The sequence below is a fragment of the Poromitra crassiceps genome (assembly GCF_964638095.1).
Source record: "Poromitra crassiceps genome assembly, chromosome: 6".
NCBI classification, from domain to species: Eukaryota; Metazoa; Chordata; class Actinopteri; order Beryciformes; family Melamphaidae; genus Poromitra; species Poromitra crassiceps.
The window spans coordinates 17,520,674-17,533,843 of record NC_139627.1 but is presented as its reverse complement, the minus strand read 5'-3'; the positions used below and the strand labels follow the sequence as shown (position 1 = coordinate 17,533,843).

Genomic DNA, 13,170 nt, shown 5'->3' with positions numbered 1-13,170 from the left:
GGCTCCAGACCCTTCTTACAAAACCTTCTTAACGAAAGATCATCTTAGCGCTAAGAAGCTTTTGGGAAACGCAGCCTTCTTAACGGAGGATAATTGGAAGATAATTTTAGGCTAAGAAGCAATCGGGAAACGCGTTGGCTTCGTTGGCTTCTTACGGGAGCCTTAAGAAGGGTCAAAGAAGCTTCTTAGCGCTAAGAAGCTTTTGGGAAACGCATGCCTTCGTAAAGAAGCAATTGGGAAACGCGTTTGCTTCTTAAGGGGGCCTTAAGAAGGGTTGAATTAGCTTCTTAGCGCAAAGAAGCTTTTGGGAAACCCAGCCATTGTCTTTCATACTCATACTGTATGTCATCTTTAAAAAACAACCTCAAAACCCACCTTTTTTATACCTCCGCTGGCCAGGCCAGAGGCATTATGGTTTCGGGTTGTCGGTCTGTCCGTCTATAGAGACACTGCGGAGCGCTTCATCATTCAGAAACCACGCCCAAAACGGGGGGAAACAAAAACACCCCCCCCCCCCCCCCCAATCCTGACGTTCTCCTATGTCGCGTGCATGGTCGCGTGTCGCACACAAAGATCATATATACGGAACATGAACACTCCAACTTACTTCACTGACAGCTAGATCCACATTTTTCTTCTCGCCAATTCTCAATGGCTTCCTTGTTTTGCTCAGGAGTACAAAAACACTTTAATTGGCGATTTTTTACATTTGTTGTCTTCGCAGCCCCACCACACAACAGCTTTTCTGCTCCTCTTTTTGTGATTTGCCTTTTCCATTTCTGAAGTAAAGCAGAAGTTAATTGATTCTATTTTTTGAACTGCATATCTCACTGTACATCTTTACAAGATGAGTATAAGTCATAATCCCACCTTCCTGCCATAGAATATAAGAAAGATCACTCCATTTGAAAATAATTCCTCAGTAATGGATGAATGAATAATGGATTGCAGAAACGTACAATGCTGGCATTTTATTCTGGCGATTGGGTTGGCTCGTAGAATATGTCAGAGGCAGAGCTCATTTTTACTCCATTTTCAACCGAAAATAAATATGTCCGTTTCAAATGATGTAAACGTCACTGCTGTGCTCACACACTTCCATATGTTTTTCACGTTGGTATCATGTTAAGGAATGCATCCACTAGTTAGTTGGGTGATTCCGTGACCGTGGAGAGCGAAGGTTCGTTTCTCAGTGCATTTGTCATCTACATGGATTTCTTATTTATTTATTTCATTCTTGGGAATTTTTTTATTGATCTTTGCAAACATTCACTTTGATCACACATGCAATCCCTAAAGCCTGGTAAAAGACTGGTCCAGTCTTCCTAACTAAATATTAACATATATATCCACACAATCAATCTGTTAAACCAGTGTCATCACTGTGGAGGAAAACAATGAATCCTCTCCCCATTGATTATAATAATAATGATTACATGTGTAGCGCACTTTTCTCAATCAAGCTACAAGGGGGCGGGGCCAGGGAACAAAATCACACATTAACAACCATTCAGCTGTAATAAAGAGAAGCCTTCTAGTGCTATTCCATTAAGGCCCATGGAGTGAGACAGAAACAGCAGAAAATATTATAGCAACAATTCAAATATACAACAAACATAAGAACTATATCGAGTCTATAGCAGGGTAGGAAATTAGCGGGGGCTCGGGGCAAAATGCCCCTAAAAAATCTAGAATTGCCCTTTTGGAATTGGGGTGACGAGGGCTTTTAAATGCCCCTATAAAATAAAGAGTTTTACACTCTGTATTTTAACATTATTCTGTATTTGCAAAGCATGACTTGAAAATGGCCAGCTAGGCATCCATACAACCCCCTCCTCCTACTAGTGTAACTTACCTCTGACAGGCAGCACACGCTAGATGGCCAGCTAGTTCACTCATGTTTTTGCCAAGTACATTAATAACATGGCAGACAATCAACAGTGTTGAGATAGGAGATGGGTGATTGTTTATGAACTTTTAGAAATAAAATATGCTTGGATAAGAGTCATTGATTGGTCTGTCATGCTACATAGGTGCAACTAAGCTATCTCCCAACATTTGATAAAATTGCCGTGGGAATTATCCAAAATGCCCCCGAAATATATTTCACGGGGGCAAAAATAGCCCTCTTTTTAAAAAGTTACTTTCCTACCCTGGTCTATAGAGTCTATATTATAGACCACACAACAATTTATGCTTTCATATGAATACATGTCTGTTTGGATACTCTCTATCACTCACTGATATGACACAAAGAAACACAAAGGCAAAGAAAAGAGCGCCACCTACAGGGAATCAAACATCATCAACAGAGAATTCAACTTGGAAAAAGACATCACAGTCCCCGCCCACACTGTTTGACTGACAGGTGATCTGTGGGAGGTGCAGTGCAGAAACACCACGGCACACACAATGATGCTAAGCACCAAAGATGGAGAGAGAGAAAACACACACACACACACACACTCACACACACACACACACACACACACATACACACACACACACACACACACACACACACACACACACACTGCTGCTTCAATAACTCCTGTTTACTTGAGCTTACACAGCTCAGCAGTGACTCCATCCTCAGGACACCACAGTCCAGCATAGAGAGGCTGAGTGAAGGTGGTCTGGACTCTGTGAAGGAGAGTCATGGTTTTAGAGACACTGTAGAAGGACAGAACACCTGCACTGTGATCCAGGTAAACTCCTACTCTGGAGGACTGAGGGCCTGAGATGGGAGTGTCGATCTTGTTATGTTTGAACTGATAACTGATGTAATTTTGTAATGCCCAAGACTTGTCATTGCTTCCAAATCCACTTTCTTCCCCTTTTCTGTTAATATCTTTATATGAGACTGCTATTGAAAGTGGCTTCCCGCTCCACTCCACCTCCCAGTAACAACGTCCAGTCAGACCCTCTCTACTCAGGACCTGAAACCGGCTAATGAATCTGTCTGGGTGGCTAGAATATGGCAGAAGTCCCAGACGTGCTTTTCTGTTCCCCTCAGATAATGACAGACATCTGTGTGCTGTGTTTGGATCCCATGTGATCTGACGTGAATATTGTAAAAAGTCAGCTCTGGTCTTGGGCTCTGGTTGTGGCAGTAAACCATCCACTTCAGTCACTGTCCGTAAGATCTTCGGCCATTCCTCTCGCAGAATGTCCTGTAGTTTATCTCTGGCCTTTGACACAGCTGCAGTCACATCTTCAAAGTAGTCCAGAGGACGGGTATCGGTCCTGGGTGAGTCTGTAGATTCATTTAGACGTGAAAGCGAGGCGTAATGGTGTAGAAAGTGGATGTGTTCCTCTGTATGTGAGAGCTGCCCAAGTTCAGCATCTTTCCTCCTCAGCTCAGAGATCTCCTGCTTCAGCTTCTCCTGAAGTTCTTCGGCCCGACTTGCTTCCTCTTTCTGCTGGGATCTGATCTGCTGCTTCACCTCAGAGCTTCTCTTCTCAATGAGACGGACCAGCTCAGTGAAGGTCTTCTCACTGTCCTTCACTGCTTTATCAGCAGAGAGATTCATAGCCTTCAGGTTCTGTTGAAGTACCTTCACGTCTTTCTCTCTGACCTGGAGTCTGTGCTGGATTTTCTGCCGACTGACCCCGAGCTCTTTCTGCCTCTCGGTCCTTTCTGCTGCAGCTGAGACTGTGTCGTGGCCTTTATGTTCATCCACGGAGCAGAGATAACAGATACACTGCTGATCAGTACGGCAGAACATCTTCATCACCTCATCGTGACGAGAGCAGATGTTCTCCTGAAGCTTCATGGTGGCTTCAACCAGCTTGTGTTTCTTTAATGGAGCTGCATCATAGTGAGGCTGGAGGTGCTGCTCACAGTAAGAGGCCAGACACACCAGACAGGACTTGAGGGCTTTCAGCTTTCTCCCAGTGCAGACATCACAGCCCACATCACCAGGTCCAGCATAGCAGCGATCAGGAGGAGCAGCTTGGAGTCCTCCTGTCTTCTTCACTTCTTCCACTATATCTGCTAACATGGTATTTTTCACCAGGACAGGCCTCGGTGTGAAGGTCTGTCTGCACTGGGGGCAGCTGTGGATTTTCTTCTGATCCGCTCCATCCCAGCAGTCTTTAATACAGCTCCTGCAGTAGCTGTGCCCACAGGGAATAGTCACCGGATCCTTCAGTAGATCCAGACAGATCGAACAGCAGAATTTTGCCTCCTCCAGCTGAATTCCTTGCTGTGCCATCTCACTTTGCAGTGTCAGTGAGTCCGATAGTTTCACTTGGGCTTGTCAGCTCTCGCACTTGACAGCATGTTGTTTACATAGGCAGATCTGTGAAAGGGGAGGTAACAAGGAAATATCTGGCTACAATGGAACTGGCTAAACTTGAGGTACCAGCAACAGGAGGAAGGAGTTATCAGGTTTTGCTTCATTCCAGAACGAGGAACAGTTTGAATGAGACATTTGTGTTTACAACTCTTTTACAATATGAAGTGAAGATTATGACAAATAAAAATGGAGGCAGCATCAATTGACGTAGTTCTGAAGACTCCATAACAAATTCCCAATGCCTTTATCTGTATATCTTCACATGTGGTGTTGCTGAGGATTCTGGGTGTTGTTGTTCGTATGTGTTTATTTTTCTTGCAGTAAAGTTAGATCAGGGCCAGATCAAGGGCCACCAAATAGATTCGCTGCTGTCCACTTTTTTTTTTTTTTACCTTTAGACCAGGCATGTCTCATTGAGATTAAAATCTCTTTTACAAGAGAAACCTGGCCAAGAATGGCTGCAGCTACATAGTTTCAGACACAAACAGTAAAACTTACAACAAGACAACAAACAAGAAAACAAACAAGCTCGAGAGTGCAATACAGTAGCCTATGGGTGCGGGGAAAAATACATTTGAATCATCAATTAAAACATTTACAGTTAATAGAATCAAATTCCTGGGACTTTACAATGCCTTTAAATTCACTAAGGGTAACTAGGTCCCATAGTTTAAGCCCATTCTGCAGGGTATTCCAAGAGGATGGTGCAGAAAACATAAAGGTCTTTTTGCCCATCTCCGTCCGAGCTTTAGGGACAGTCATGAGCAAAACGTCCTGAGACCGTAAGCCATAAGTACAGTGCTTTTAGGACAGAAAGACTGATAAATACTCAGGAAGTCTACCGAGAATGGCCTTATAAATAAAAACATACCAGTGACTAAGCCGGCGAGTCGACAGAGCAGGCCAATTGACCATTGAGTACAATGTACAGTGATGAGTGAGGGCTCTACAATTTGTAATGAACCTCAAAGCACCATGATACACAGTATCCAACATATGAAGACAGTGAGCTGAGGCATTCATGTACAGCACGTCACCATAATCAAGAACAGGCAGAAATGTTGCTTCTACCAATCTCTGTCTGACATGAAGAGAAAAACACGATTTGTTCCTCAAATAAAAACCTAACTTTAATTTCAACTTTTTCACCATATGCTGTATATGATGCTTAAAAGAAAGGTGGTCATCAATTAAAAAACCTAGATATTTGTAGGTGGACACTGCCTCAATTTGTTGACCTTGAATAGTAGCAATACTCAGATTTGGACACTTGGACTCAAGGATGAACTGATTAGCTTTTGCTAGTCACTGTGACCTCACAAACGCCATTTTCAAGCTCGTTAACACAATATCTCAGGTGCGCCTTGACAGAATTTCTTCACATTTGGCTCAAACGTCAAAGTCTGGACAGACATGGATGTCGACTGCTCACTTGTTGGCGGAGGCATATATCCGTGGTTTTATTCTAGTTAGTCCTTGACAACTAAACCACATGCAGCCTTCTTGGGCACACTGTTGCCTCGCTCAGTTATGTTGGTGTCGAACGTGTCCAGCTCCCACGAAGGGGCGGTGACATACACAGACACACACACACACACACACACACACACACACACACACACACACACACACACACACACACACACACACACACACACACACACACACACACACACACACTGCTGCTTCAATAACTCCTGTTTACTTGAGCTTACACACCTCAGCAGGACACCACAGTCCAGCATAAAGAGGCTGAGTGAAGGTGATCTGGACTCTGTGGAGGAGAGTCATGGTTTTAGAGACACTGTAGAAGGACAGAACACCTGCTCTCTGATCCAGGTACACTCCTACGCTAGAGGACTGAGGGCCTGAGATGAGAGTGTTGATCTTGTTATGTGTGAACTGATAACTGATGTAACATTGTAATGCCCAAGACTTGTCATTGTATCCAAATGCACTTTCATCCCCTTTTCTGCTAATATCTTTATATGAGACTGCTATTGAAACTTGCTTCCCGCTCCACTCCACCTCCCAGTAACAACGTCCAGTCAGACCCTCTCTAGACCTGACAGCAGGTAATGAATCTGTCTGGGTGGCTAGAATATAACTGATCTCCCACACGTGCTGCTTTTCTGTTCCCCTCAGATAATAACAGACATCTGTGTGCTGTGTTTGGATCCCATGTGATCTGACGTGAATATTGTAAGAAGTCAGCTCTGGTCTTGGGCTCTGGTTGTGGCAGTAAAACATGCTCTTCAGTCACTGTCAGTGAGCTCCTCGGCCATTCCTCTGTCAGAATGTCCTGTAGTTTATCTCTGGCCTCTGACACAGCTGCAGTCACATCTTCAAAGTAGCGCACAGGATGGGTATCGATCCTGGGTAAGTCTGTAGATTGACTGAGACATGACAGTGAGGGGTAACTGTGTAGAAAGTGGATGTGATCCTCTGTGTGTGAGAGCTGCTCCAGCTCAGCGTCTGTCCTTCTCAGCTCAGAGATGTCCTGCTTCAGCTTCTCCGGAAGTTCTTCGGTCCGACTTGCTTCCTTATTCTGCTGGGATCTGAGCTGCTGCTTCATCTCAGAGCTTCTCTTCTCAATGAGATGGACCAACTCAATGAAGATCTTCTCACTGTCCTTCACTGCTTTATCAGCAGAGAGATTCATAGCCATCAGGTTCTGTTGGAGCACCTTCACATCTTTCTCTCTGCCCTGGATTCTCTGCTGGATTTTTTGCCGACTCACCCCGAGCTCTTTCTGCCTCTTGGTCCTTTCTGCTCAGAGACTATTGATGTAGTTCTGAAGACTCCATAACAAATTCCCAATGCCTTTATCTGTATATCCTCACATGTGGTGTTGCTGAGGATTCTGGGTGTTGTTGTTCGTATGTGTTCATTTTTCTTGCAGTAAAGTTAGATCAGTGCTTTCTTTTTATTGCATCAAGGACCACCAAATAGATCCCCTACTACACACCCCCATTTGATCACATGTCCCGATGAGAAGATTATTTTCTGTCAGATATGAGTTGGTGCAGAATTACATTTAAGGGATAATCAACGAGGACGGCGAGACCCTAACCCTAAGCCCCCCACCATATGCAGACCCTAACTCTAAGACAACATACCCAATGCCTAAGCCTAACCCTCCCCCCTATGCCTAACCCTAGACCATGCACCTACCCAAATGCCTAAACTCAACCCGTGGAACCCCCACACCACTTGCATAACATCAGAATAGAGCTGTGGCGTTCGTTACCTCAAACGCACAAGGCACCTCTCTAAATCAAGCGTCTCTATCTGGAAATCAGCCAGCTTTACAGTTCCGCTGTAGACCCTGACCCCGCCTCCCTGTCCCTGACCCCACCTCCCTGTCCCAGGTATCCTTTGCGCTCACCTCTCCCCGTCTCCCTCGGGCGTCGGCCCGCCAAAAGGTCGCAGATGCAATCAAAAGGTCAGTTGGTCTATTTGTACAGTCTATGGTTGGCCCGTTGCACTCGCGGGCTGAGTGACAGCCTAATTACCCAATGCAAGAAGAGCCAACCCCTCTGCTGTACTGCAGTTAACAGCAACACAGGCCCACTTCTCCTTATACCCTCCCCACCTCCACAGTATGCATGTTTGTGTGGTGTGTGTGTGTGTGTGTGTGTGTGTGTGTGTGTGTGTGTGTGTGTGTGTGGGGAGCCATATGTTTAGGGTTTGACTGACACCAGTATTTTTTTATTGAAGCTGTTAATAGCCGATCCTCAGATCTTTAGATCTGTCTATTTCAACACAATATCGTAGCGTCACAACCGTGCAAGATTCCATCGCAAATCTTTACAGGTGTGTTAGTAGAGATCACAATAGACCCTTTTCACGACAGGCATTTTGTTGCTCAAAGGCAGGATAAACACAGGTGTACCAAAACATTAATTAGTGTTTCCAACTTCCAGTCCATTTAGGTGCTCCAGTGTTGGGGACCTAATTAGTGAGTTGGGTGCACAAAATGGCGGCTGTGAAAAGGGTCTATGAAGGTCGAGATGGAAAATGGGTGTGGTCTGAGCAAATACTTCATTCTTTCATTTATTCAATCTTTTCAAACATTCATTTCACACATCAAATCCCTAAAACCTGGTCAATCTTTACATCTACATATTCACTTCATCCACGCAATCAATCTGTTAAACCAGCAATGTCAGCAATGTGGAGGAAAACAATGAATTATCTCTCTATTTAATACAGTATAATAATAATGATTACATTTGTGGTTCACTTTTCTTAGCAAAGTTACAAAGTGTTTTTGGCAACAAATTCAACATTAACAAGTAACAACTATCGGCTATAATAAAGGGAAGACTTCTAGTGCTGCCACCATTAAGCACCGCATGCGGAACAGAAACAAAAAGGAAATAAAATATTACAGCGACAACACAAATATGCAACAAAGATCAGGACTAATGTTATATAGACCAAACAATTTACATTTTCATATGGATACATTTCAGTTTGGCTACTCTACTGACTGAACTGACTCAACCTATATCAGTTCATGAAATCTTTTCCATTATTTTCCCTTTGTCGCACTGGAAGTGATGTGTTTTCACAGGAAGGGATGTGTTTTATGTTTCCGGGTTGTTTGGAATCAACAGAAGAAGAGCTGGGTAGTTAGCATGAACAGTGAATACAGTAGGCCTATAGCCATCAACTCAAACTGCATCAACAGAAGAAGAGCTGGGTAGTTAGCATGAACAGTGAATACAGTAGGCCTAGCCATCAACTCAAACTGCATCAACAGAAAATCCTCTGCCCACACTGTTTGATTGACAGGTGATGTGACAAAGATGGCAATTCTTTTTCACACATTGCTGCTTTAACATTGATTTTTACCCTCCTCCTCCGCCTCCCGCCCCCATTTTCTCCCCAATTGTACTTGGCCAACTGTTGACCCTCGTGTTGGTAGGCAGTAGGGATGTTAATTAAAAAAAAAAATCATAATCGAAATTTGGGAAAATTAACAATCGATTATCGATTATATTAATAATAATATTTTTTTAATATTTTCTTAATTATATATATATATTTTTTTTTTACAAAATGCCTATGTGCGAAGCGCTATGAAGCACTTTTCAATCCGCCTGGTAATGGTGGAGGGAAGCGCATAGTATAGCTGGCTCAATCACATTGATTTCGATAAGGTTCCAGACGGGTGATCTTTTCTGCATGCCGGCCGATGAACATCCCTAGTAGGCAGGGAATCTACCGCTGTTTACTTGAGCTTACATAACTCAGCAGTGGCTCCATTATAAAGCCAAAGTCCAGCATAGAGAGGCTGAGTGAAGGTGGTCTGGACTCTGTGGAGGAGAGTCATGGTTTCAGAGATGCTGTAGAAGGACAGAATACCTGCTCTCTGATCCAGGTACACTCCTACTCTGGAGGACTGACGGCCTGAAATGGGAGTTTTGATACTGTTTTGTATGAATTGATTGTTTACGTAATCTAATGCCCAAGACTTGTCATTGTATCCAAATGCATTATCCCCTGTTCTGCTAATATCTTTATATGAGACTGCGATTGAAACATACCCGCTTCTCTCCACCTCCCAGTAACAACGTCCAGTCAGACCCTCTCTACTCAGGGCCTGCTCCCTATTAGTGAATCTGTCTGGGTGGCTAGAATATAACCCATATTTTCCCACGCCTGTTGCTTTTCTGTTCCCCTCAGATAATAACAGCTGTGTGTGTGCTGTGTTTGGATCCCATGTGATCTGACGTCGTGAATATTGTAAGAAGTCAGCTCTGGTCTTGGGCTCTGGTTGTGGCAGTATATCCACTTCAGTCACTGTCAGTGAGATCTTCAGCCATTCCTCTGTCAGAATGTCCTGTAGTTTATCTCTGGCCTTTGACACAGCTGCAGTCACATCCTCAAAGTAGTGCAGAGGACGGATATCGATCCTGGGTGAGTCTGTAGATTGACTGAGACATGACAGCGAGGGGTAACTGTGTAGAAAGTGGATGTGATCCTCTGTGTGTGAGAGCTGCTCCAGCTCAGCGTCTGTCCTCCTCAGCTCAGAGATCTCCTTCTTCAGTTCCTCCTGAAGTTCTTCAGCCCGACTTGCTTCCTCTTTCTGCTGGGATCTGATCTGCTGCTTCACCTCAGAGCTTCTCTTCTCAATGAGATGGACCAACTCAGTGAAGATCTTCTCACTGTCCTCCACTGCTTTATCAGCAGAGAGATTCATAGCCTTCAGGTTCTGTTGAAGCAGCTTCACGTCTTTCTCTCTGACCTGGAGTCTCTGCTGGATTTTTTGCCGACTCACCCCGAGCTCTTTCTGCCTCTCGGCCCTTTCTGCTGCAGCTGAGACTTTTTTATGGCCCTCATGTTCATCCATGGAGCAGAGATAACAGATACACTGCTGATCAGTACGGCAGAAAACCTTCATTACCTCATCATGAAGAGAGCAGATATTCTCCTGAAGCTTCATGGTGGCTTCTACCAGCCTGTGTTTCTTTAATGGAGCTGCATCATAGTGAGGCTGGAGGTGCTGCTCACAGTAAGAGGCCGGACACACCAGACAGGACTTGAGGGCTTTCAGCTTTCTCCCAGTGCAGACATCACAGCCCACGTCTCCAGGTCCAGCATAGCAGGGATCAGGAGGAGCAGCTTGGAGTCCAGTCTTCTTAAGGTCCTCCACCAACTCTGCTAACATGGTGTTTTTCCCCAGGACAGGCCTCGGTGTGAAGGTCTGTCTGCACTGGGGGCAGCTGTGGATTTTCTTCTGATCCTCTTGATCCCAGCAGTCTGTAATACAGCTCATGCAGTAGCTGTGCCCACAGGGAATAGTCACCGGATCCTTCAGTAGATCCAGACAGATCGAACAGCAGAGTTTTGCTCCATCCAGCTGAATTCCGTGCTGCGCCATTTCACTTCTCAGTGCAATGAATGTCAAATAGTTTCACTTTCTCTCAACGGAAAACGTTGTACTCCAAACCAAAACAATCTTTCCCTTGTCTTGCATGTTAATTTGCTGATCTACAGTGAATGGGCTTGTCAGCTCTTGCACTTCACAACATGTTTACACTAATCTTTAAACTGGCAGCTCTGTGAAAGGGGAGGGAACAAGGAAATATGTGGACAGAATGGAGCTGGCTGTGTGTGAGTCCAGCAAGAAGAGGGAGGGGTTTTGCTTTCCAGGAAGAGGAGCGGTGTTAAAGAGGCAGTGTGTGTTTAGCCTTCGTTTACAGTATGAAGTAAATGATGGTTGCGTGTGTGTGTGTGTGTGTGTGTGTGTGTGTGTGTGTGTGTGTGTGCGCGCGCATGTGTGAGAGAGAGAGAGCGAGAGAGAGAGAGCAGCAGAGACAGGCAATAATGTATTGACATCATGTGAAAAGGCCACACTGTATACAAATATGGACGTAGCCTCCGTGATGTCACCCATTGGTTTGTGGACTCCCGTTTTGAAGCATGGAGTTTGCCATTGTGACCGTCGCCATCTTGGACATGAAGATTGGTCCATGATCGGCGAGCTGTCAGTCACGCCCCAAAACAACGTGCGTGCGTGCGTGCGTGCGTGCGTGCGTGCGTGCGTGCGTGCGTGCGTGCGAGAGAGTGAGAGAAAACACCCGGCCTTTTGTTTTGGTCTAATTCGGAGCTCTTGTTCAGTGTAAGTCGATCTGTAAGAGACTTCCCGGGTCGAATGTCTGGCCAGGTGTCCCACTGGGGTCATCCACACAGACAAATGTAGGCTTTGAAATACAGCTGGACCAGCAGTATCAACATGCATTATAGATGTTTATTATGATTATGATTATGATTATGGTTATTATAGTATTATTATGATTTTTTTTATTATTATTAGTATTATTATTATTAGTAGTAGTAGTAGTAGTAGTAGTATTAGTATTAGTATTGTTATTATTATTATTATTATTATTATTATTATTATTATTATTATTATTATTATTATTATTATTATTATTATTATAGTATCAATGTGCATTATAGAAGTGGAGGTGGAAATGGATGGAGAGTGAAGGTTGGAGGCGGGGCTTATAGCAGGCTTGTTTGGACAGCTGCAGTGAAGAGAGAGAGAGAGAGAGAGAGAGAGAGAGAGAGAGAGAGAGAGAGAGAGCTTCTATGCTATTTTAGAAAAGAGACCAAAGGGGGACACATCAGCTGGCCTTTACATTGACCTCCAGACATCCTATTTCAAGAGGATAGTGAAGAAACACTATATACTGTACGCTCCACATCTGCTGTCCGGCTGTACTCAACACTTCAAGCCCATTTGACTCATCTGATCCGTTCAAAAATCAAGATAGCAGAGTCCCCTCTCCTGAGGATGACCAGGGAAACCAAATAGCGTTGATGATGACCAATAAGATCCTTCTTGTCGTCCTTCAGCTTGGTATAAATACATGTGGTGGGAATAGTTCCAGAGGACGAAAACAAACCTGCCAGCCATTCCTCATTTAGACTGAGAATATGATGAGTAATTATGAGAAGAAACAAATGAATCTGGCGATGGCGATAATCATAGTTTGTGAATAAATCCACTTCAGTCTGATATTTAAAGACCCCCTGAAGTCCAAAATATGTTGTTCCTTCAGTTGGATGTTTGAGCTTCACTGTGAATGATGTCTGTGCAGAGACTAGAAGGTGTTTCCACATTCATCTGCTGAAAGTGGAAAGTTTCTCTGTGCTCATTGAAAAGGATTGATTTGTGACATCACGAATCCTGGAGCCAATCCCTGTCCAGCATTCAGCATTTGTATGCTATGATTGGCTAGTTATGTTCTAATCTAGATAACCCTGATTGGTTGCTTTGGTATTTTCTAATGAGGCAGAAGGAGGGAAAGTCATTTTTAGCAAGATAATTGAACTATTTTTGTGGGAAAAA

At 44.1% G+C, this 13,170-nt stretch overlaps 1 protein-coding gene across 1 annotated transcript; it reads right to left on the bottom strand.

The window, feature by feature from the left end:
- Positions 1-1,330: 1,330 nt before the first annotated feature.
- Positions 1,331-11,193, bottom strand: LOC310777760 (uncharacterized protein; the record flags this gene model as incomplete). The annotated part of the gene is made up of 3 exons (XM_083638121.1): positions 1,331-4,221; positions 6,007-6,169; positions 9,555-11,193. The coding sequence occupies 3 exons, from the start codon at positions 11,191-11,193 to the stop codon at positions 2,556-2,558; spliced, it is 3,468 nt and encodes a 1,155-aa protein (XP_083494247.1). The 3' UTR covers positions 1,331-2,555.
- Positions 11,194-13,170: the final 1,977 nt, after the last annotated feature.